At 36.2% G+C, this 24,070-nt stretch overlaps 1 protein-coding gene across 5 annotated transcripts in view; it reads left to right on the top strand.

Annotated features, from left to right (window-relative positions):
• The window catches only part of NIPBL (NIPBL cohesin loading factor), a 149,845-nt gene that overhangs the window by 52,090 nt on the left and 73,685 nt on the right, over window positions 1-24,070 (top strand). For all 5 annotated transcript variants that reach the window (XM_058824244.1, XM_058824243.1, XM_058824247.1 and 2 more), the window contains 6 exons: window positions 1,051-1,216; window positions 2,354-2,484; window positions 12,162-12,261; window positions 13,836-13,987; window positions 15,009-15,169; window positions 17,984-18,077. In XM_058824244.1, the coding sequence (XP_058680227.1) occupies window positions 1,051-1,216; window positions 2,354-2,484; window positions 12,162-12,261; window positions 13,836-13,987; window positions 15,009-15,169; window positions 17,984-18,077 (804 nt within the window). The remainder of the gene's footprint in view (window positions 1-1,050; window positions 1,217-2,353; window positions 2,485-12,161; window positions 12,262-13,835; window positions 13,988-15,008; window positions 15,170-17,983; window positions 18,078-24,070) is intronic.

The raw sequence follows: 24,070 nt of genomic DNA, 5'->3' as shown, positions 1-24,070 counted from the left end.
ATCACCCCACTTTTTCAATTTCAAAATACAAAAGAATCAAAAAATATGTTTCACTTTGATTGGGGTTTTTTTCTGAAATTGTTTGTAATGGTTCAGTTAAAACCTTGATCTCAGGGATGTGATCAGCCTGGTAACTTGCAGTTACCAGCTGAGAGTAAGCTCAGAGTCAGCCAAGCTGACTCTTACCAAGCCAAGAGTCAGCTTGTTTTCCTGAACCAGCTGAGGTGGCCTTACTCTTTATCTAGCCTTTTGGCCGCTCCTGGCTTAACCTCCTCTGCTCTGTGTAACTCTACAATCATCTGGGTCAAACCTTCTTATATATGCACTTCCTTGTTATGTCTTAAGATCTAAAAATGCTCTAAGAAATTGAAATGTTGCTTATAATCTGATGGAAATAGTGTTTTCACTAAATCTTTTAATGAGATTTCTGAGTAAGTTTTTCTGATCGAATTGACATTTCAATGAGCACACCAACCAACAGTATTAGGGCTGTCTTGAGAAGATGGTTTACATAAGAATAAATACAAGAAGAGAGGAATAAACTGTTAATTTAATTAGTGTGTTTAATTGGTTGTTGGGTTGTTTGGTTTTTCTGATTAGTTGGGGGTTTTTTTGGTTTTTCTTTAAAGATTTTATAATAAAGTGGTAACACTAATTAAATATTGAGATCAGAGTAGAAAACTGAAATCCTCAATGCCATTACAGTACTTCATGTAACTACAAAAATTTTGCATTTCTTTTTTTTTTTATCAATGCTTTTGGCTCCAGGAGAAGGGTGCCGTAATGTAATAAAGAGCTTAATATTCTGGAGTGTTTAGATAGTTCAGTTATGGGTATGTGAGTGGGGATGTGTGTTTCTTTGTGTGAATTTAAGAATTAAAAAAAATTCAGAAGTGTTCCCTGTGTTTTAAATCTAGTTGTCTTAGATTTTCTTAATCTTAAACTTTTCTTAAACTTTCTTAATCTCGTAAGAGAGTAAGGGGGTGTCCACGTTTGTGTGTTTGTGTCTCATGAAATTATTATAAAGTATTTCCTCTTTTCTAAAAACAGTTTTGAACCAGCTGCCTCTTCCATCACCTTTACCTGCTACCACAACAAAAAGCCTGCTTTTCAATGGACGGATAGCTGAAGAGGTGAACTGCCTTCTGGCTTGCAGGGATGAAAATCTGGTTTCACAGCTCGTCCACAGTCTCAATCAGGTGTCAACAGATCACATGTATGTATTTTGAACTTCTACATCAGATCGCCATCCTTACTACTTGAAATGAAAATTTACTGGATTGAGAAGGATGTTTGTGAGAATATGAAAATTAGAATGTGCAGGTTTTTCCTTAGGCTTGCTTAGTAAGTGGCCACAATATAAGAGTCAGATGTTTCATTCAGACAATGTTAATAATTGTCCATCAGCCCTTACACCTAACTGTGGAGTTATTTTACAGATCTAACGCTTATTCCCTTCTTGGTAGGTTAGAGTGCAGACTTTATGTGTTGATTGGGCAATACTAATTTGCGTTCAGTATCAGTCACTAATGCACACAGACAAATTGCATACCCAAGAAAAATTTTGACACCTGATTAGGTGTCAGTTCTGGTTAGGTATTGAACTTAAGTAGTTTAGCAACTGAGCCATTAAGTAGGCTAATGTGTTCTCTTTTTGTTATTTTTTTTCTATTTCTCCCTGGTGTCCCTTGAATTGTTTTATGTTGACAACACTGTCGTTTCCTTAACTGTTTTGTTCAAATGGAAGTAGCTTTTAAAAGTCCTCAAAGCATACAAGAAGTGAGTGCACAGATGCATTTATAGAAAATCCATTACATTTCTTTATGGTTCACAGGGAATCCTGTGATCTCAAAGATATGCCAATTTCCCCTTTTCAAAGTAAAAAGGTTTTCAGAGCATTGGGTTGAAACCTGAATATTACAGTTATCTGAATGTTATACATTGATACATATGTTATTTTCACTCCTACAGTAATATGTTCTTGGTGTTATGCCAAAGTGCTTTTTTGTAGAGATGACCACAATATAAAAATGTGCCTAAGATACTTCGTATGAGAATCTTAAACTGACAGCCACATATATGTAAGAGCTTAGTAACAGAAAATAATTGGGAGGACTTGCAGAAATATTTCTTCTGCCATTCCTTAAGGAAGTGGGTGAAAAAAACTAGAGACAGGAAGCAGTGCTTTGCAGACTTGATTTTTCATATATTTTAACAGTAAACTGTCTTCTTTCATTTTGGTTTTGGTTTATTTTTTGGTTTTTTTGGTTTTTGTTTTTTTTTACTTGACTCATAGTTTCTTATAATTTGAAAATGCATTTGCCTCTTTATTTGCTTACTTCCACAATTCCAGAGAGTTGAAAGATAACCTTGGCAGTGATGATCCAGAAGGAGATATACCAGTCTTGCTGCAGGCTATTCTGGCAAGGAATCCTAATGTTTTCAGGGAGAAAAGCATGCAAAACAGATACGGGGTACAAAGCGGTAAGGATTTTTGATTATCTATTGATTAATTTTGTGTTGTTCTGTAAATCTAGGGGACTGATACTAACCACAAATATATATGGAGCACAGTGGTCATATTTATGCCTTGCCTTGTGTTTGATAGTGATTTAAAGCTATGTACCTTAATATCTTTTAAGAGCAATTGTATAGTAAAAAGATGGAAAATAAAAGCTACCAGGTATTATTCTAAAAAATGTTTCATTTCACCTCAAAGTGTAATCTCTATAATAAGTAATTGGATTTTATTTTGAAACAATGTTATTTTGAATTTTTTATGCTTTCATATGTTCATATGTTTGTCTTCAAATATTGGTAAATATTTGAAGTTGAAAACATATGTGTTGACCTTACTGAAAATCTATATGATTCTAGTGTATCACTGCAGTGAGAGTTCTTAACCATTCTGGAGTAAGGAATAAGGTTGACTGAGGCATCCTTAATAGTTCCTCCGTGCCATTCCTCATCTTAGTAACTTGTGGTGCCCTACAGCTCCAAGCTATTTATGCATTTTGGGAGACTAAAACCTTATGCATCTTTCCATAAATGTCAGTTACTTCAATTATATTTTTACATTTATGCAAGAACTCGAGTGCACTTCTGCGTGTAAAAGGAAAAAACTTAACACATGCACTTTTTAATAAGAATATGTATCTAACTGAAAAATCACCTGTTGTTGAGCCATCCTAGTTAAAGCATGTATGCTGCTGCAGTACAGTTTAGTTGTACAAGATTTTTTATGTAACTTGTAATTTGAGTTATGTTTGTATGAAGTGCATTCTTTTCCATTTGGTAGGAATGCTAAAATGGATTTATGCATATCACATTTTTAGAAGAAGAAAAATTGTTGTAATACTGGGAGTAATATGTAGGGAATCTCATTCTAGTAATGTTTCTGCAAGGATGGTGTTTTCTGTGCTATGTAGTAATATGACAACAATGTAAAAAGTAAAACATACTGTAGTGCTAATGGCCACAGACTAATTTCAAATCCATTACAAACCCGGTGTTTGGGGCTTGTTTTTACTTCTTTTTCATTACATCATTATCACATATATAGGTACCTGTCTGGAAGCTTTGGAAAACCTGTTTTTTTGTTGTTGGGGTGTGTTTAGTTTAGTTTTGGTTTTTTTTCTTTCTTTTTTTCTGTTAAATTACCTGGACTGGGCCTTCCATGTCTTGCCCCTGCCGTCTATAAGAGAGATAGAGAAGTGAGAGATTTCCATCATAGATTTAAGTTAATGAGGGGATTTTTTTGAATTGCATTAGAAAATTAATGTTTTCTGTCATTCATTTAACCCAGAAACTACCACATTTGTGACTCAAAGCATGTTCTAAATTAGGGAGGAGAAAACAAATAGATATATTTTTTTAAGTCCTTAAAAAGAGCACTCTGTACTTTAACCACAAAATTGAAACTTTGTCTGTATAGTTGTCTTGGTTTAGGGCAAACTGGGGAGAAAACCTCTAAGGGGTTCCTTTAGAAAGCAGATTTAAGCAGCCCCTCTTCTAACTGGTTTGGGAAAAGATTTCTTTGCAGAAGAGTGGAAAAAACCTGTTTATTTAACAGGCAAAGTATTCACTAACATAAAGAATGAACAATATTAAGCAATAAAATTTCTTGCTGTTTTGAAGAAATGACAAACTCAGAAAGTTCCCTTAGTGGACTGTAGCTTGGCTTGCTTTGTTTTCTATTAGTCTTTCCGGCAGTGGATCCAGTGTCTTAGGCCTCGGTGGGTTTTTTGGGTTTTTAGTCTAGAGTAGGTTTGAACAGTTCTAAGAAAAAGAAAAACATAGTCTAGGGAACTTTTATGCCTTAGCTAGATAAAAACTGACTAAAAGCAAAGGAGAGCTCTGTCCTGCTGTCTGTTTGTGTTGCAGATAACATAGTCTAGGAGAGAGGGATGCAGGGGAGCAAGTGCAGTTTCTGATAACAAACTGTGCTTCTTTTCTCTCCTCTTTTGCTCTCAGAATCAGTCTTAAAGGTGCAAAACTTATTTCTGGGCTAAACACATGAATGGGGATACAAGCACCATAAAGTCACCATAGGACATTCTATTCCTTATCTCTATATTGTTAGCTTAGTACTAAAACTAGCATATATTCTAACTTTATAATCGCATACATTATACAATACATATATACATATAGTATGTAGCTATATCTAGACAATGGCAGTAATATTTAGTAAACAGTGATATTTGCACATGGTTCTTACTTAATAATCAGATCTCCCTGAGGTACACATTGTGTTGTTTCATCTTTCTGAATTATCTATTATGTGTAACTTGGTTTTTGAGCAAAGATAACTCTATGACTGCATTTGTTTGTACTTGAGGCAGAACTGATCTTTATTGTCTTTTCTAACAAACCTCTGACGTGCATCACTGGGACTTTGTTTCTGTCTACTATATGCAGGGGCTCAGATTGGGCAGGGCCTGCTTGGTTGGTGGAACTTGAGGTATTAACTAATTAGGTGGCCTTTGCTAGATGATGCTTTTAATTTTTGAAAGATCTTTTACTCATTGTTTTTGAGGTGGTTTTTGACAGTCTATTGTACTTTTTTATTTTGCTTGTAGCTGGTGCGTGGTAGGGGATATGATATACTCACTTAATGCCATGTGTTTTAGTCTAGGTGTTGATAAGGCTGTTTTTGAAAGGAGTCCTGTTGTCTGATTTAATATTTTTAGGCGTACTATTTGGACTACTGCCTACCATATTATAGGGGTTTTAGCTGCTTGGTTTGTTTGATCACAGTGCACGTCTTATAGTCATGAATAACTTGTATGGTTAAATTTACTCCTTGGTTTTATGCCTACTTATAAGAGGCACCTTTACCTTGATGACTTGAGGCATCATTAGCCTAGTTAGCTAGGAACAGCTCTCTCTTGTGTTGCGAATTTAAGTCTGTTTTTGACACTTTTATTTTTGCAGCCTGATTTACCTGTTGATTATTTTGGTGCTCCTCATTAGCTTTACTCTTGGGGATATGGGCATTTACATGGCAGACTTTTATAGGTAGTTTCTCTATTTTGGTAGTAATGTCTTTTTACTCTTTAGTAGCCTAAATTGGTTTTCTTTTACGCTGTTAATTGGCTTTTTTTTCTAACTATCCCCACTGAGTATTGGCTACTTCTATGAATTAAGTGTAGATGTAGAGCTTTGGCTATTTCTCTCTTTTAGCAGTGTCTAGGACTAGTTGAATGGCTTTTAGTTTAATGAGTTGGCTTGATCTACCTTTTCCTTTAGTAGATTTTGTGACTTGTTGTGTTGAGTTCTATACAGCTGCTTTTTAATTTCGTTTCATCCCTACAATGCAACCGGAACTCTTAGTAAAAACAGCATAACGTGTTTCTTCTGCTGGTAGTTGGTTGTATGGTGGAGCTTCTTTAGCCTGTGTGATTTCTTGTTTCGTTTCATTAGTGAGACTAAAGTTTTCACTTTTAGGCCAATTTGTAATGATCTCTAAAATCCCAGGGTGATTTAGGTTTCTAATATTGGTGTGCTGTATGATTAGAGCACTATACTTGTTCTGTGCGGCTTTGGTAGCATGGTGGATAGAGGTAATTCTGTTTTGAACATCTACCTTAGCACTGGTAGTCAGGGCCCCAGGAGTTGTGCTTTAGTGCCAATTACTTTTGAGGTGGTTTGGACTCTGCCGTAGGCCGCTAAAAGTTTTTGCTTTAATGGAGTGTAGTTGGCTTTAGACCCTCTGTGGCTTTGACTTTAAAATCTTAGTTGTTGACTTTCAGTCTTACTAGGCACTTTCTGCTAAAAGCTCTAGGGTAGACCAGCTGTAGAGTAGAGCACATTCTTTATATCTGGTCTTGTCTTGACTGGGCTAAGGACTATTGCATTAATGATTTTCTGCTTGATCTTGGTGAAGGCTTGTTGTTGTTTAGGGCTCCACTGGAAAGCCCTAAGTTCTTCTTGCAGGTGACCAGGTAGAGAGGGCTTACAATCTGCTTGTGTTTAGGAATATGCCTTCTCTAAAAACTTAGGGCACTTAAGAAAGCTTGTATTTCTTTTGTGTTGGTGAAGACATTGCTGTGATCTTGTTGATGACATCAGTGGGAACTTGACACAGTCTATCTTGCTACTTTACTCTCAGGAACTGGATCTTTTGAGCAGATCCCTTAACTTTGCTTTTTTTGACAGTGAAACTGGCTTTTAGAAGAATTTGAATTTTTTTTTTTTCTCCTTTTTCAAACATTTCTGCTGCTGTGCTCTCCTACACAGTGATGTCATCAATGTATTGCAGATGTTCTGGAGCTTTACCCTTTTCTAATGTAGCTTTGATCAGTCCACGGCAGATGGTAGGACTGTGCTTTCACCCCGGGGGCAGTCGGTTCTAGGTGTACTGCATTCCCTTTTATGTGAAGATAAACCGAGGCCTGCATTCTGTCGTTAAAGGAATGGAGAAAATAGTGGCATACCGTTTCACAGCCTTGGACTCCAGCTGGTACTGGAGCTCTAATGTGTCTGGCATATAGTACTCAATAGTGGAGTCACTTAGTTTAAGGCATGATAGTTCACAGTCAGTCTCCATTCTCCTTCAGGTTTGCATATAGGTTAAATGAGCTGTTGAAAGGTGAGTGGGTTTTTGCTGATCACTCTTCAGCTCTTTAGCTTACAGATTATGTTATGGATGGGAATCACACAGTTGTTTTGTACTGCCAGCAGTGCACTGTCAAAGTGGCAATTGGTACTCATTGCTCTTCTCCCTTCAGAAGTCGTATTGCAGCTGGGTTTTCTGATAGTCCAGGCAAGGTGTTCAGTTGTTTGACGCTCTCAGTCTTAACAACTGCTATCTTAAACACCCACCTGAGTCCCTTTGGGTTTTTTAAATACTCACTTTAGAGGAAATCTTTGTGTAAAATGCATGGGGCTTTTGGGCTAGTCACAGTAGCGTGTTTCTTACACTCATTTCCAGTCAGGCTTATATTAGCTTCTACTAAAGTCAAGTCTTGTGACGCCCCTGTCACACCAGCAATCGAAATAGATTTTGCTCCCCCATGTCTCAATGGGATTAATGTGCTCTGTTGTTGACCAAGGCTTCGTATTTTTGTGGTTTTCATGTGCTAGGCCAATGAATTCACACAGTCTAAAAAATATTATTTTCTCTACTCTCTACCTGGTTAAAGGCAAGGCCCCTCTAATCTTGGTTATCCTTTTTTCCTCGAGTGTATGTCTTGGAGGTTTTTAAGGGGATTAGGCACGTCATTATCATCATACCTGGTAGTTTGGCTGCAGGCTACTGGAGCTGCTTCTTTTTTGGTGGAACTTCTTCTCTGAGTCTTGCTGTCTTTTCATTTAAGCACCAATCCTGCCAGAGCAGTAGATTTTCCATCCTATCTCCTCATATTTTCTCCACAATCACATGGGAAAAACCACAGCTCAGTTCATGGGGTGTAGCTTCTCTCCCTATCTGAGGGACATCTGCGTTTGATACTACAGCTTCTGATCTGTACTGCTGAGATTTGGAGAAAGCCCTCTTTCATTTCTTCTCTAATCTCCTCTCTGGGTTTCTCGTGATTCTCCTCTATCTTATCTTCTAATTTCTGCAGACATGTTTTCACAGCTGTGATTCTGGCATGTGTTGGGCCATGTACAGCATCTGCATGTGCTCGGAGCTTCTTTGCCGTATCAAGCACAGTCTCCTCCCTGTTACCCCACTTCATTATTGCTGAAGCAGGAGCGTATTTTTGTAGCCTAAGTCATATAAGTTTTTGGCACATCACAGATGTACATGGTACCAAGACTGGATTTAAAGTGTTTAGGTCATCTGAGAAGACCGTTTTTGTCACTGCCATTTCTCTCAAGCATTGAATCCCTTCTTCTGTGGTCTTCCACGGGGTTTGCTGCATATAGAGATTGTCCTTATGCAGATATCTTTGTGCCCAGAGGCTGTGAGTGTTAGCCCCCCTCATCATTCCTTGGTCAATGACAGGATCAAGTGACAGGGATCTCAAATGCCTCACTTCAGTACTATCCAGAATTGTAGCCTTGCCTGCCGCATCCCAAACGTAGACTAACCAACTAATTAGAGATTCATCAGGTCATTAAGTGTAATCTTTTCTTAGGCTATGAAGGTTCTTCAGGGAAAAGGACTCAAAAGTGACTTTTGATCTTGAGTCAGTTGCTTTGACTTCTGATTTTGTGTCAGTAGCTTTGACTCTGACTTGTGTCAGGAATTGGCACTGAGGGGCCTTCTCCCAGATCATCATCATCAATCACTGCCTGATCAGTTTTGCTTGTGCGCTTCTTTCCTGCGGCGACTGCCAGTGGCTTAGGCTCACTGTCTGGTTTAGCTACAACCTGAGTAGCTGAGGTGTTGGCTGTAGCCTGAGTGACTGGGGTAGCTGCTGATTCATCTCCCTGCCCCTCGCCTGTATCTGCTGCCCTACAGTATCTAGTGGCATGTGATAAGCATAGGCCAGGGCCCAGCTTATTGCAATGATCTTTTTTTCTTTCAAGTCATTATGGCAGTTCTCTTCCAGATATTTCCCCACCTTGTCTGGGTTCTGAATTTGTTAATGTGAAAATTCTTAGGCTGGGGGATCAGAAAATTCCTTCAGGATTGAACCCATTCTCTCCTGTTTTCTACACCTGGATCTGTTTCTGGGTCAGGGGTCTCATTAACTCCTTTGGACAGCTCAGCCTCCATTCTAGAGGAACTGTAGACCATATAGAGGAAGCTTACTAGATTAAATACTAGGAAGGTGGTCCCTTTAACATTCAGGGGAAACTGAACATTCTGAAAAAGTGAGTTAAGGTATTCAAAGGAGAAGAAGGAAAGGGAAGGCTGAAAAGCCTCATCCCTTGCTCTTCTTCTAAGAAACTGGGTGCAATTACCTATGAGCTCCCAAAACATGCTGCTGGAACTAGAATGCAGGGTAGGATGAAGAAACCATACTTGTCTTAAATAGACTCTAGTATCTTAGTAAACTCCCTATAAATGATTATCACCAAACCCAGTGCAATAGCTGTTCTAATCCATGCCCCTCTACTGTAAAAACTATGTGTTAGGGACAATACTGGATCTATTTCCAGATAAGAAAATAAGCCTAGGGACTAGAAAGGTATTAAAACTTTAAAAATCCTGGGGACTAGAAACAAGTAAAGGCTTCCACCCAGAGAGACATCATGAATTCAAGCAACAGAGCTACTGATTACTTTATCTCGATACCGTGAAAGTGCAACTAAAATGCAGCCAGTACAGGCTTTTTCCACTTTCTCAAGCCTTGCTTTGAGTGCCAAAAAAATGTATTTGTCCTGGTTTAGGGCACATTTGAGAGAAAACCTCTAAAGGGGTTCCTTTAGAAGGCAGTTCAAACAGTGTTCCTACCCAGCTGGTTTGGGAAAATACTTCTTTGGAGAAAAGTGGAAAAAACCTGTTTATTTAACATGCAAAGCATTCACCAGCACAAAAAATGAACTCACTGCTCTGAAGAGATGACAAACTCAGAGAGTTCCCTTCGTGGGCTGTAGCTCAGCTCACTCAGTGTTTTGTCAGTCCCTGCCGTGATGGAATGCAGCATCCTAGGCCCTGGTCAGCCACAGATGTGAGCTCCTGGTGCCATTCTGGATGTTCACTCTAGAGTAAGTTTGAACAGTTCCAAGAAAAAGAAAAGGCACAGTCCAGGTACTTCTGTGCATCACCTAGCTACAAACTGACTAAAAGGAAACGCGAGGTCTGTCCAGCTGTCTGTCTCTGCTGCAGAAAACACAGTCCAGGAGAAGGATGCAGGGGAGCAAGTGCAGTTTCTGATAACAAACTGTGCACTTCTTCCCTCCTCCGAACAAACTGTGTGCTTCTTCTCTCCTCCATTTGCTCTTGGAACAAGTCTTAAGGGTGCAAAACTTATTTCTGGGCTAAACAGATGAATGGGGATACAAGTATCATGAAGTCACTTGAGGACAATAGTTCATGCTGATATGGTTACATTATGTCAGCTTTCTCTACAGGAATATTACTTGTTTGGCTGAAATGTTGTACCTAGCTGTGTTGAGAGTGGCAGTAAGAGGTGAAGGGGGCAGCGGGCATGCTGGATGCTCCTTCCAGCATAAAAAATCCCTGGGATTTCATGCTCATGTGCCTCTATGTGAGGCAACCAGCATCCATTTAAACAAATTTTGTGGAAATTGAGGAGTCCCTGTCTGTTACTCCGGACACTGAAATGTACTTATATTGAGGTATCGAAATACCTAACTTTTTTAACACAACACAGGACTTTAACTCCTGTTCAGGCCCAGTATTAGTGTGCTATAGTATTAGTAGTACATGGAATACAGAATTTGTCACCTACTGGGAGGTAGTAATGGCTTAATTCCTGCAGGATTATTACTGTCTCTGCTGGAGAAAGTAGAGGAGAAAAGAGGGTGACAGGGAAGGTTTCTGAAGGTTATGAAGGTTTCTGAAAATAGTTTTGCATGTGTGATTATTGTAGTAATTGAAATTGGTGTTAGCAACTGTAGGATTAACGAAAATCTTCCAGCATTTTCATACTGAGGACTTTTGTCTAACTGTCTAAAATACTTGTACTATTAATGAGCTTCTACCTAGGCTATAGATCACTTGCTGTAGTTTCCCAAGACACTGTGTGTTCATGAGTTCCAACACTTTTTTAACTGTAAGATACTAAATTCTATCACTAAAATAACTGCAAGTTCATTTACATTTTTGTGTTTGTGTCACTTTGTCATGTAGTTATTAGGATATTCTATATTCCTGTATTGAAGAGAGGAAAAAAAAGTTTCCATTAAATTCCCCTTTATAATGATGTAAGTCAGAATAGAATAGAATGTTTCAGTTGGAAGTGACCTACTATGATTATCTAACCCAGCCACCTGACAATTTCAGAGCTGACTGAAAGTTCAGTCAAATTCAGGGCATTGTCCAAATGCCTCTTAAATTAGTTAGTTTGAAGAACATTGATACATGTGGCTTGCCAGCTGGTTCTGCACTTAAACTTCCACCACATCAGTATGGTTATCTACTAGATGTAGGAGTCACAGCTGGGATATTGGTTTTACTTTGCAACTGATATATTTCAGCACCTTCTTTGATGACATTCCCTCTAAGCTTAATGGAGATGGAATAGAAAGCTTTTGTCTCTGGGTAGAAAGAGACCACTGAATATTACTGGAGCAATGAGAATATCTTGCAGCACTCAACCCAGAGTGACTGATTGTTATACTTGCTCCAACAACTGAAGATAAGTTTTCTGTGTTCTTCTGACTTGTGAATCTGCAAAGTCTTTTGCTTATTGGCACGACAAGTATTGTGCACACCAACCTGGGGTGCAGAATATATGACCTGGTTTAAAATGTTTCTCTTTACTAGTAGATTTTAAGTTAGGAAGTTCTAAGGAAGAGATGAAGAAACTACTGTTAATATTGTAGCTGAATTAACATAACTTTGGAGGACACTTTTTTATGTAATGATGTAAAATGGACATCATACATGGATTCAGTAATTTCTAATTTTTTTATAAATTAGGTATTAGTTGTGGGTAGATGATCCTAATGTCAACAAATTTTATAATGTCATTAAAGTTCATAATCTCATTGTATGTAATAAATTCTGAAATTAGATACTTCATTGATTGAAAAGGAAATGTGTGTATAGTAATGCTGCTATCTCTTTTTTTTAATAGGGATGATGATGTCACAGTTTAATATTTCTCAGAATTCCATGCGTGGTAGTCCTGCATCTTCAAATTATCAACAAACCACTATCTCACATAGCCCTTCCAGGTAATCCTTTCTTTTAAGTGGGATGGGAGGGGTGTGAACTACAAGCTGTTGCTACGCTGACAGCCAATTCTTGTTGCAAATATGTAAGTGAAGGATGGTCAGTGTCATAAAAAATTTGGCATTTGTCTGATGGCAGGGTAAGTGTTTTCATGTGTAAAGAGATATCTTTCTGTAAGTGAGCTAATCACTGTATTCTAAGGATTTATGATGAATTCTCCTCTCTTTCACTCCGTCCCATAATTTGGCCAAACTTTCTTTCCTGCCTAAGGAGTCCTTCTGCCTCCTGTTACTCTCTGGTTGTCTTCTACCCATGTCAGAGGCTGAAACTGGTGGTAAGAGGATAGGACAGAATAGGCTGGTGTGTTCCAGCTTCTCCCATTTCTGGTTTAGCAGAATGGTGGGAAAGAAGATTACTAAAAGCATGGAGTACTACTGTAACAGTTACGCAAAAGGCTTCTTGCAGAAAGATAGGCCCAGTAGTTTAGCCAATCTTCCAGCAGACTCCTTATCAGATTTCTGGGTTTTTAAGTTTTTGAGCATTTGCAAGTAGCATTTACGTATAATTTAGGTTTTTATTAATATATAAAAATACTCTGGATGAGAGGAGAGAGTTCTGCTTGTAGTTTCAACCCAGATACTGGGCTTTAACAGGTCCCATCTTCAGTTATTAGATATCATTATTAAAATAAACTGACTTCATGTTTCACTTCAAGTTACTGTAACTGGCAAATGAAATGTTCTGTGTCTTCACAACAACCAACACACTTTTAAATTTTTATGTCTAAAAAGGTTGTTTGAGCTTTGAATATTACAATGAATAGTACAAAGTTCTCTTGAAATCCTTGCAAAATCCGTATGTTAAATACTTTGCTGTTTCTTTCTGTGGAAGCTTACCTTCGTGGAGTTCCTGTTTAGAACTTGGGGTTGTGATAGCTCGTAATGTACTTTCTGATGTATTTATTTGGTTATTTTAATTTTGAGAAACTCATATAAGAATGTAAGTAATAATGCACATATATTATTGTCTCAATGTTATCTGTATGGCTTCTTATCTGTAAAATGAGTCTAAGATAAAGCCAATGAAAGAGAAAGTTGTGTTCAGTGGACTTGCCTACAACATTCCTTTATCTTGACAGTGTAGTTCTGTTAGATGGAGTTATTTGGAACCTTACTGAAAAGTAAAGAAAGAGTAAATGGCTCCTTGTTAATCCTAATGACCAAGTTGATTAAAACTTTTGCTGTTGCTTTCGTTCAAACTTCTGAGATTAACTTTAGGAAATTGCAGATCTGATTTCCATACATATTTGAGTCATTGCTTCCCTTCCCAAGATGGAAGTCTTATGAAAGCTTTCTATTTATTATCTTCTGACTCTTCAGTAACATGGGCCATTAGGAAAGTATAGATAGCTAAAAATACTGCTTTTGAAGGAAGTTCTCAATTGTGTTGGAGGCTTTTTTTATCTTAAAGAAATTTTCATCTTCTGAAGGTATAATTTCCAAAAGAAATAATGAATTTGGCTATAGTTGCTATTCCAAATTTTAAAAAATTTTTGCAATTTTTTTTTTCTTTTTAGCCGGTTTGTGCCACCACAGACAAGCTCTGGTAACAGATTTTTGGCACAACAGAACAGTCCAGTGCCTAGTCCATATGCTCCTCAAAGCCCTGCAGGATACATGCCATATTCACATCCTCCAAGTTACACAGCTCATCCACAAATGCAGCAAGGTAAGTCTGTGATGTTTATTTTATTCACCTAGTTCAATACTTTCATGTGCACATTTCATGGGCTTCTAATTTCTTTGAAGGACTCACATGCTTTAGGCAAATCTTTGAGGCTGATATATTTTAAGCTTTGATTTTTTTGGCAGGAAAAAGTGGTGGTATCTACTTAATTAAAAAAAATTAAACAGAAGAAGAAAAAATAAAGCACGTTAATGTAGCAACGCTCCCCTATTTGTGTCAAATTTGCACTGTTGCCCTGTATATGTGACTATGAATATAATCTGAACTACCCAAAACCTGTATTTGTTAGCTGTGAGCATCATTTACGTGTACTAAGGAAAATCTCATTTCTGCTAATGAAAAGTTAAGTTTTCTTAACTTTAGATTACCTAAAGTTAACTTTAGAGATTTTCTAGCCATACTCGCCCTTTTTAGTGTTAGATTAATTCTAAGTTGGCTAGAATTATGCTCAAGGTGTGCAGTAACTGGCAAAGACGACCTTCAGAACAGATGGATTTTTGTTCTTCCCTTGTCTGAAAACAATCCTGAACACATGACCAGTATTAAGGTATTTGGGGCATTTTTTTTGTTGGTAAGTAGAATTCTACTGGATTCTTTTAAATATTTTTTTCATAAAGTTTAACATTGTGCTTAGAATATATATATAACTGTTTTATATGTAATGTTATAGGTCTCATGAATACTTTGTAAGTTCCTAAGGTAGTGAATTCAAGTAACATAGAAGTAAACAAAATTTTCTGTCATCAGTAAGGAAGATACTGACTCTAATTAGAATAGATACGGAGAAAAATTTGGCTAATTTGTACATGGAATTAATATTTTAAATCCTTTTGAAAAATTTTAGATAATGTGTTTTTAATCAAGATACTTGTAGCAAGTAGGATTCTTGTTCCAATTCCAGATCTCTTGCATCCAACGTTTTAATATCCACTGTTTGGGTGTTCTCTCTGAATCTTTTCAAGTTCATGACTGTATCTATAGAGTTAATTTTCTTGTATTCCAGCTTCCGTATCCAGTCCCATTGTCACAGCTGGGATGAGGAATCTCCATGAAAATAAAGTTTCAAGTCAGTTGCCTGGAAATTCAGCTAATCATCATGCTGATAATTCTAGACATGGCTCAAATGAAGACTACCTACAGATGGTGCACAGACTCAGTAGTGATGTATGTAATGTAATCAATTTATTACGATAAAGCAGATATTTACTATGATAAAGCAAGTATGTGTTTAACTACCTTAGAAGTCAGATATTTTATGATGCTGTTGAGGAATAAAACCATTGAAGATAAATTTCAATTTCAGATGTGTAGACTCATTTGAAAATTCACAGATTATGAAAACATAATACATCCTCATTGGCTGGTCTAATTGGAGAAATGCTAGACACAGAAAGTAGTAAAGTAGTAAGTGTTGTAAACTAGCATTTTTATCAATTTGTGCACTTTCTTAATGGTGCATATGTGTTGCCTGTGCTTTATTTGTAATTGTAGCTTTTAAAGCTGATTTTAGAAGCTATGATGCAGAAAACAATTTGAAGAATATTGAAAACAAATTGAAGACTATTCAAGTTTTGCATCTCTGCATGAATAATAATGTTGCAGTCTTTTGTACTTTGGAGAAGACCTTTGTGAATGAGTATTTTAAGAATCATAAAACTCAAGAAATTAAATTATTTTTATTCATTTTAGGATTTTGTGGCTTTAAAACATAGCGCTTACATAAATGTTTTGCTTCATATACAAAACATAAAGCATAATTGCTTTAATACATCGTGTTTCTCTGAAATACAAAATCAGCGAGTATCCCCTTAATGTACCCTTAATGTGTCACTACACATTCACTCAATTTAAGGGTGATTTTTGGTAAACTTGAGCACTTTCCTGGAATATAATTCATTATTTGTTGAAGCTTCAAACTAAGCAAGTGTAAATGCACGTTTCTGAAAATTTGTCAGCTGTGGTAGGAATGACATCTCTACCCAAAATGTCATATACCCACTCATTCTGTTTAGTTAATTTAGAAGAAGTTGTCTTTGCCTGTGTCTTTGACAATTGTTAATTTTCAATATAGATGTGTTTCTGAGATTTATCACAAGTCAAAGAAAAGTCAAAGTTAGAGAAAAAATATCAGTTTCATCATTTTAGTGCAGTAGCTAAATGACTAACTCACTAGGATATCAGTTCAGTTTCACTTAAAATAGCATCATATACTTTTGATACGGAATTCACTTTATTGTGGTGGTCTGAATATGAAACTCCTTTGCCCATGAGAATTTCCTCAGAAGGCAACAACTCTTTTTGCAAGCGCTCTTGCAAAAAATAATTGTAATCAACACTATGGTGTAAGTTCAGGTTTATTGTGCTGTGAATGAAAAGAAAAAAATCTAATATAGTTCTGTGCTAAGTGCCCATAGGTGGTAAAACTGATGAAATCTGATTTCTTATGGATTTGTGTTCTTGAGGTTGTAATCACTTTAAGTCCATAAACTTCAAACTCTCTCCTTTTTAGCAGTGCCATCTACTGCTTCAGAAGGCACAGTCTAGTCTATGGCTACACACATGGAATTTGGCTGTTTGGCCATTGTCAGAGTGTGATTGTCCATCTGTTCAGGCTGCTATCTCCTTGAAATACCAGTTTTGCTTTCTATCTCACTACTGGATGTGGATTTCTTTCATACAGACATGTAAAAACATAATTATAATTAAACCTTTTATTCTGTTATTTGGGTTAATATTGGTCAAAAGGTTAAAAAGTATTTATCTCACAGATGATTCAGATTAAAAAAATAAAGGAAAGAAATGGCTATGTGAAAAAATTGCCTGTATAGAGATATCTCAAGAAGAGCTACATTAGAATGTTAACTGCTAAAATAACCAATTTGATTAGGAAACATGAAATAACTGTAGAACTTCTTTGGAGAATTTGTTCATTTGTATCACTGTAACTTTTGGAAGAATAAAATTATTAGAATTTGTTTGTAATTATAGAAATTTTCTCTTCATAGATACAAACTTTGCTAGCTTTTCTTTACCCCAACCATTCTCATAGATGCTGTATAAAAAACAGTAGTTGAAGTGGGAAATAACCATTCTATAGTTGAAGTTTAGTGAATGAGTAGTTGTGACCAGCAGAGGGCTCCACAAAAGCATTGGAACAACCCATGTCAAACTCTGAATGGAGATTGGAGTAGTGCGTTTGACATTTTTACATAAGGATAGTGTGGGGGCAAAAACTACACATTTACATTGCTAAAAATAGGGCATGGACATAATTACATTGCAATTAGTATTATATTATGAAGAAGTTTGTCAGAAATTATTCATTGCTTTGGAGCAGGTTGGGGAAGTGCTTCATTTTGCCATTGAGTGGTTTCCTGTTTAACTCTTGCAAGCTAAAATCACTCCATCACAGCAGACTAACCCAGCTGCTGTGATAGGACTGGTAGAGATTCTGTTCAGTCCTGCCTTCCCTCTGCTGAGGATACAGATACAAGTGTTACATTGTTAAACTATAAGAGCAAGATAGCGTTCTAGATAATCTTTTAAGATTAAGATTAATTTTTAAAGGGTAGATTATGTAAAAACTAGAGTTTTAAAAATCTACATTTTATACTCTATTTCTTTCAAATGGTATTGTATATAGGTCATGCATGTGCTCATACTTGCAACAAAAAATTCTAAATGGAATCCTAGTGTAAACCCAAAATTTCTTGTCTAGCTAGAAAACATACATAAAGATTTTATGTGTGTGTGTCTGTTCTAGTTATAAATTCCTTTTATGTCTGATTGGAGCATTGCTTATATTATAGTCTAATAGCAGTCTGAATTACAAAGATTTTCATGGAAGTGACTCTTTTTCTAGTATTTCTTGTGTGCTTTTTGGCCCAATCCATTGTATCAATTTATGTACTATTTCAGTTTTTATTTTAATAGATGTTTATGTTCATATGTTAACTTTTTTTATCATTCTCACTTTAGGATGGCGATCCTTCAATAAGGAATGCTGCGTCTTTTCCCTTGAGATCACCACAGTCAGTCTGCTCTCCAGCTGGAAGTGATGGAGCCCTTAAAGGTAGTCTAGCAGTCATGTCAATTTACATTTCCCAGTCTTAAAGAACAGAGAATTTAAAGAACAGAGAAATTAGAGAATTTAAAGAATTCAGTTTTTCCTCCTGAGTTTTGTATTTAACTAGTACTACAGACTATGGCATTATGTTTTTGGTGCAAAATTATTTTGACCCCTGATCTGGAAGAAATTTCTGATGGTCTGACAATTAACCAATCATCCTTCAAAATAAAGCTCACATTTATGGAGGACAGAAGGATTTAAAATCCTTTCCAATCTGAGAATTAAATTCTTTTTAAGAATTCAGTTGATTTACATAAGAAAAGTTTTAAAGGCAGCATTACGAGTATTGAAGCCTTAACCAGCTCAAAAGTGTTTTAATATGCAGCACTTGTCTTAATAACAATAATGAAATATTAAAAATATAAAAATAAATTAACTCAATACACATAGCATAAATGAAGCCTGAAAACCTTAGCTGTGGAGAGATTTAGGGTGAACTGTCTGTCAGTTGAGAGGAAACAGAAAAAAATAATTCTTTATACTAAAATCCACTTGGTAAGGTAGGAGTTGGGACATATTCTTGTTAATTTTCTTTTTCAGTGATTGTACATTTACAGGGCAGTAATTGAAAGAGATTATCAGGAGATTATCAGGGAGATCTGAATCAGTCTTTTCATTGCTTTGGAAGAAGGATGAAATACAATGAACTTAAATTTAAATAGGGGTTCTAACTAGGTCTAAGGAAAAACTTTTTCACTATCAGCACAGTCAAGTAGTGGAAAAGGATGCCCATAGAATCTGTGAGTTTTCTGTCCTTGGGGGTTTTCAGAGTCAGGTTGGATAAAGCCTGACATAATGTGTTCCTGCCTTACCCTGCTTTGAGCATGAGGGTGAACTAAACATCTCCTGAGGTCCCTTCCTACCTGAATTATCCTGTGGTTCAGGTGGCAAGTGAGAAGTATGTGTATGCCAGGAGCTTCAGTATTTCAGGACGTCTTGTTCTAAAGGACTTCCCATAAGACTCATGTAAATGTGGTTATTTTTCATTCTTTGTCAAGTTTGTAGGTTTGACAAGGTTGTGGATCTAAGTTAGCCCACTCATATATGTGATTACCACTCAGTCATACAATATTTGATTTTTTTTTTGTTTAAGTTGCTGCTGTTTCAATTGGCTGTCTCAGAACCCAGTTTTGAAGGGATAGCTTTTCAGACTATTTTTGAAAACAGACTGATTGTATAGTTCAGATTGTAATGTTTCAGCATTAGCATTAAACTGCAAGATCTTTCTGATTTATCTCTATGTTGACTTTACTTTTCCCTTTGATAAATTGCACAACTCAAATACTGCTTCTAATGGTGTTGACATTTTGCCATCATTAAGACATTTATGAACCCTGATTGAGATAAACAATTCTTGGTGCTCCATCTAGTATTTTAGAAATGCATGGTAGAGTTGTAAATAATTTCAGTGTTATTAAGAACATGGGATCCTCTACAGGGAATTTTTGGCCTATGATTTGTAGTGAAAGTTGGGATGAATAAAAGTATTTATGCTGAGCTTTTTGTTGCTCTCTTATTAGTCCCTGAAAGTTTGGTTAGCAGGTCACAAACCTTGATAAAGAAAAATGTACAAAATACTTACCATTTGTCTGGAAGGACAATAAGAATGGCAAAAGGTGTAACTAATCATAATCAGAGGGAGATTTCAGGAAGGTTATAATGCCAGAGCTTTCTTACAGAACATAGAGGTTTGAGACATTTACCAAAGGTTACAAGACTTCTGGAGAAATGGAGACCATGATTGCACAGTCTTGAATTACCTTTGCACTGAATGTAGCTGTCTGTGTGACAGAATCTAAATGAGGGAGAAGTTTTGTTTGCAACATAGGTCAGTATTTGAGAGACGACAGGACTTACTTTTGTGTTTTGGGTGGTTGTTAATTTAGTCAGTGGAGTAAAATTTCACTGTCTTTGTTCACTTCTGCTTCACTAAAGGTACAAGAGCAGCTGAAGTTTAATCCAAAATTTTTTTAGTTTTAGCTATGGAAATCATAATGCCTCCCTTTTCAATTTGTCATCTTGCCAGTGGATGACTTTTTAAGAACTCATTCTGTGAATAGAGTATGGAGTGTCATGGAGTGTTTTCCTCTTGTTGACCTCATGAAATATCCCCTGGATTCCGTTACTGAAGATTGATTACTCATCTGAATATTTTATCCATTTGCTCTACTTTCCTATTGCTATGCAACCTCACATTTTATTTCAATTCTTAATTTTTTCTTGAGGAAATCTCTAAAGAGTTGGATAAAGGAAAGGCTTCCATAATGCTTTTAGTCCGCTGCTTTATGAAGAGGTGTGTTCATATAATTTCCAGTCCTGTTCCTGCACTGTTGTCTAAATCCTTAGGAAAACATCTGTAAGGACTAGCAACAACTCTTACAAAATTATGTAATTTTGCACTCTTTTTCACAAATATGTTGTATTCCCTCTAGAAATTGTTAATGAATATTTGATTATTTTCTGAATAATTTGGAAAAATCCCATCTATTTTCTTAGGACTTTATGGAATTTCTTCAGTCAGATTGCACTACATTTGGTCTCGGAATATAGAATAGATAAGAAGAATTAGGGATCTTCTCAAATCTATAGTGTAGACTTCAGTACTCTCTCTTCAATGCTACTTGTGAAGAAAAAATGCCATCTTCCTTTCTCTCAAAAGAATGGCAGAAGAACTTTATTCAAGTTTGGGGTTTTTTTGATAGTACCAAAATAAACATTCATTCCAGTTTCTTCCTTCAAGTCTAAATTTTTTTATGCAGGGAGGCTCTGAATACTCCCCTTCTCAGGTAGAACAGCCAAAGCTTGAGTTTTTCATGAGGCATTTCAAACTCTGGGTAGAGTGGTGGGACTCTTCTCTGAAAACTATTGGAAGAGGATATGGAAAGTGAATACAATCTGTCCCTAAAAACTTCTCAAATGTATGTTCTTTGTCTCTTATATGCTATCCCTTTAGGTTTGAATTTTAAATTAAGTTATGCTCTTTGAAAATAAGTGTCATTGTTGTCTGCTAATCAAAATAAGTAGCATTTTCTTTGTATCTAATGCAAAATTCCTCTAGTAAACTTTCCAGAGGAAGATTCTAGGATTTTAGAAAAAGCTGCAGGAAAGGATTTGAGGTCTTGCCATCTTTTTACACTCATGTTGGCTGAGCTGTAGCAATACTACTCTCAGTAACTTCCGTATATTTTAAAATGTCAGTAATAGAGTTTCCTTGGCTTTGCCATAGAAGTTATTCAAATTCTTAGTGTCAGAAAGCTCCTAAGGCTTAACCTGAATAATTTTTGTTGCAGTTAGTCATGATGCTTCATTACTTCTTTCCAATGGGCAAAGAAAAACAGAACATGTCCTTTTTTTTTACATCAGACATTTGCATATCAAAGAACATTATCATGTCTTTCACTAATCTAATCTACAAACTGAACAGCACAGTTTCTTTTACTTTTACATAAATCATCATTTCTGAGCTTCCAGTTGTCTTTGATGTTTTTAACTGACTTTTAATTGGTCTGCATATGTCTTCATGTTCTACTGTCCTAAGTCACAGATACATCTCTATTGGAAGATTTGCATAAATTGTCAGGAAAGTACTGAAGACTACTCTGTGTGATACTACTGTTGTATATGGGAGTATAGCTGCTCTTTGCTGATAGCTTAGATTTATACTGCAAGTTGTTTTAAGCATTCTACTGTATTTCTATAGAGCTTTTCTGTCTTCCTCTTATGGTTTGTAATTCACAGATAAAAAAGTTTGTGCTTCTTGTCACAATTTGTTTTGTTTCAGAAAGTTATTCAAATTAGTCAAGAAAACTTTTGATTCTATTTTTAAAAGTAAGTGTTGGCCTCTTAAAAAGCAGTAATGATATTTAGATTAATAAAATAGTTTCTAATTCTTTTACGTGAGAAGATATTAATGACAAATATTTTATACCATTATTGTTATGACAGTGCTCTGGAAAGCTGCACTTGTTCACCTATACTCACTTAATTTTTATTAAGAAAAATTGAATTTGTGTGAACATAGCTTCACAACAGCGTTTACAATAATCAACAAATTTTTGTCTAGATTACACTAGATTAACACTCTTTCAGCTTGTTAGTGAAATTATTATGAGAAGCTATATAGAAAGCCATGCTAGAGTCCAGATATGGCACTTAAATCTCTTCAAGATTTGATCATACTTATTCTTAACAAATTCCTTTGGAATACCATTTCTTCATTATCTCAGTTCTTATGGAATAATTGTTCTTATGTGTAGTTAAATTATACTGACTGTGTGTTATACTCTGGGTAGGCCTTTACCATCTTTTTAAAGGGATTGTTCTTCTCTTTTTGAGTCTGCTGGAGGCACAAATTCTCAAAGTTATTATTACCAATTTTGAGACTGCTTTAGCCAGAGTTTCAGGGTGAATTTGTCTGAAATTTTCTATGAAAACTCCCATTTTATGTGAAGGTGGTAAGTGAGATCATTAAGTAAGTAAGGATAAAAAGAAAAATAAGGACACACTTCATTTGCACATTTTAACTGCAGTCTCTTGAAATCTGTTGGCAACAGTGTGTTCCTTAGTTTCTATAATCACAAAATTCCTAGGTTTTCCAACAGACACATGTCATTGTGACAGTGTGAATACTCTGCCTCACTTCCCCAACTTCTGCCCTTAGGAACTTGTTTACAGTGTAATTACTCATATGTAAAATCTTAATTCACATGCAGCATGTAAACATTTCTTAAAGCCTCTCTTCTCAAAAGCTTTTCCAGTAAAATGTCTGAAATATTGTGTTTGGGTTTATGCACCAATTTGGTACCTATTTAAATCATGTTAGGAGCGTGGAAGATCACTTTCCTATGGATTTCAAAAAGCGCTTGAACATTCTTGAAGTTTTTCTCCAATGTGCTGTGAACCAAATCTTAAATATTAGTCTTCATTTGTTCTCTAGAAGTTTTTCCAGCTTTCATGCTTAGAGAATGACACTCCTAGCAAAACAGGATGTAGGATGGTTGAAAGCCTTTTGTCAACATCTGAGAACCTTTGCTTACAAGGGAGTTAAAGGAATAATGAGGTACTGTTTCATGGGACCCTTTGGAACTTGTTATTGTACAAGTAGAAAGATAATAATTTTTTAATACTGAAAAGTATGTGAGTTCTAACTTCCTGATAACCTTAGTAAATGCTTTTAAACCATGTGGATCACAACAGAGAGTGTGATCAGCGGTGTGACTTTGCTGCATCATCTTTGAAAGGCAGGTGATGTGAAGAGGCTTAGAGATCATCAGAGGAGGTATCATGAGAACTTAAAGAAGTTGTGAGTATAGTGGTGTGATTAGGAAGTACAGAAAAAAACATAAGATGGAGATGTCAGTGATATGTGCAGTCTCCTGGACAGAAGTTTCTTTGTTTGCTGTCCAAGCTAGTGATACACAGTGAGCAAGTAGAGCTAGGGTGAACAAACCACAAGTGAATTCAAAACTTTACATTTTAAAGATGACTAAGTCTCTGTCAATGCAATTGAATTCTTTTCATAGTTGATTGCATTGTATAGGATTTGATAAGATATGGTTCAAGAATCACAGAAAAAATTGTTTGCAAATTGCTACAGCAGTTAATAAAACTTCTTCCATGCTTAGTGCCATCTACTACTAGGAACCAATAGAAGAGCTAAGAAATGTAGAGAACCATCCCTAGGTTTGTCATGGGTGGTCAGAATGACTGTTGCTGAAAGACTAGAGAGGTATTGTTGATGGTTGTGTTTGTTGTCTGTAGAGACCTCATTTCCTATGATGGTACCTGCTTCTCAGCTATGTTTGGTGTTATCTGGTTGACTCTTAATATTTGCAGATTAGTAACAATACAGTGACCTTCCTGAATCAGGGGAGAACCTCCTTTTAACTTGCCTGCTATATAAAGAGAGCATGCACAAAGTTCTTTTAATGATACTA

Source organism: Ammospiza caudacuta, chromosome Z, assembly GCF_027887145.1.
Source record: "Ammospiza caudacuta isolate bAmmCau1 chromosome Z, bAmmCau1.pri, whole genome shotgun sequence".
NCBI lineage: Eukaryota > Metazoa > Chordata > Aves > Passeriformes > Passerellidae > Ammospiza > Ammospiza caudacuta.
The sequence above is the reverse complement of the archived record's forward strand: the minus strand, read 5'-3'. Positions and strand labels throughout refer to the sequence as shown.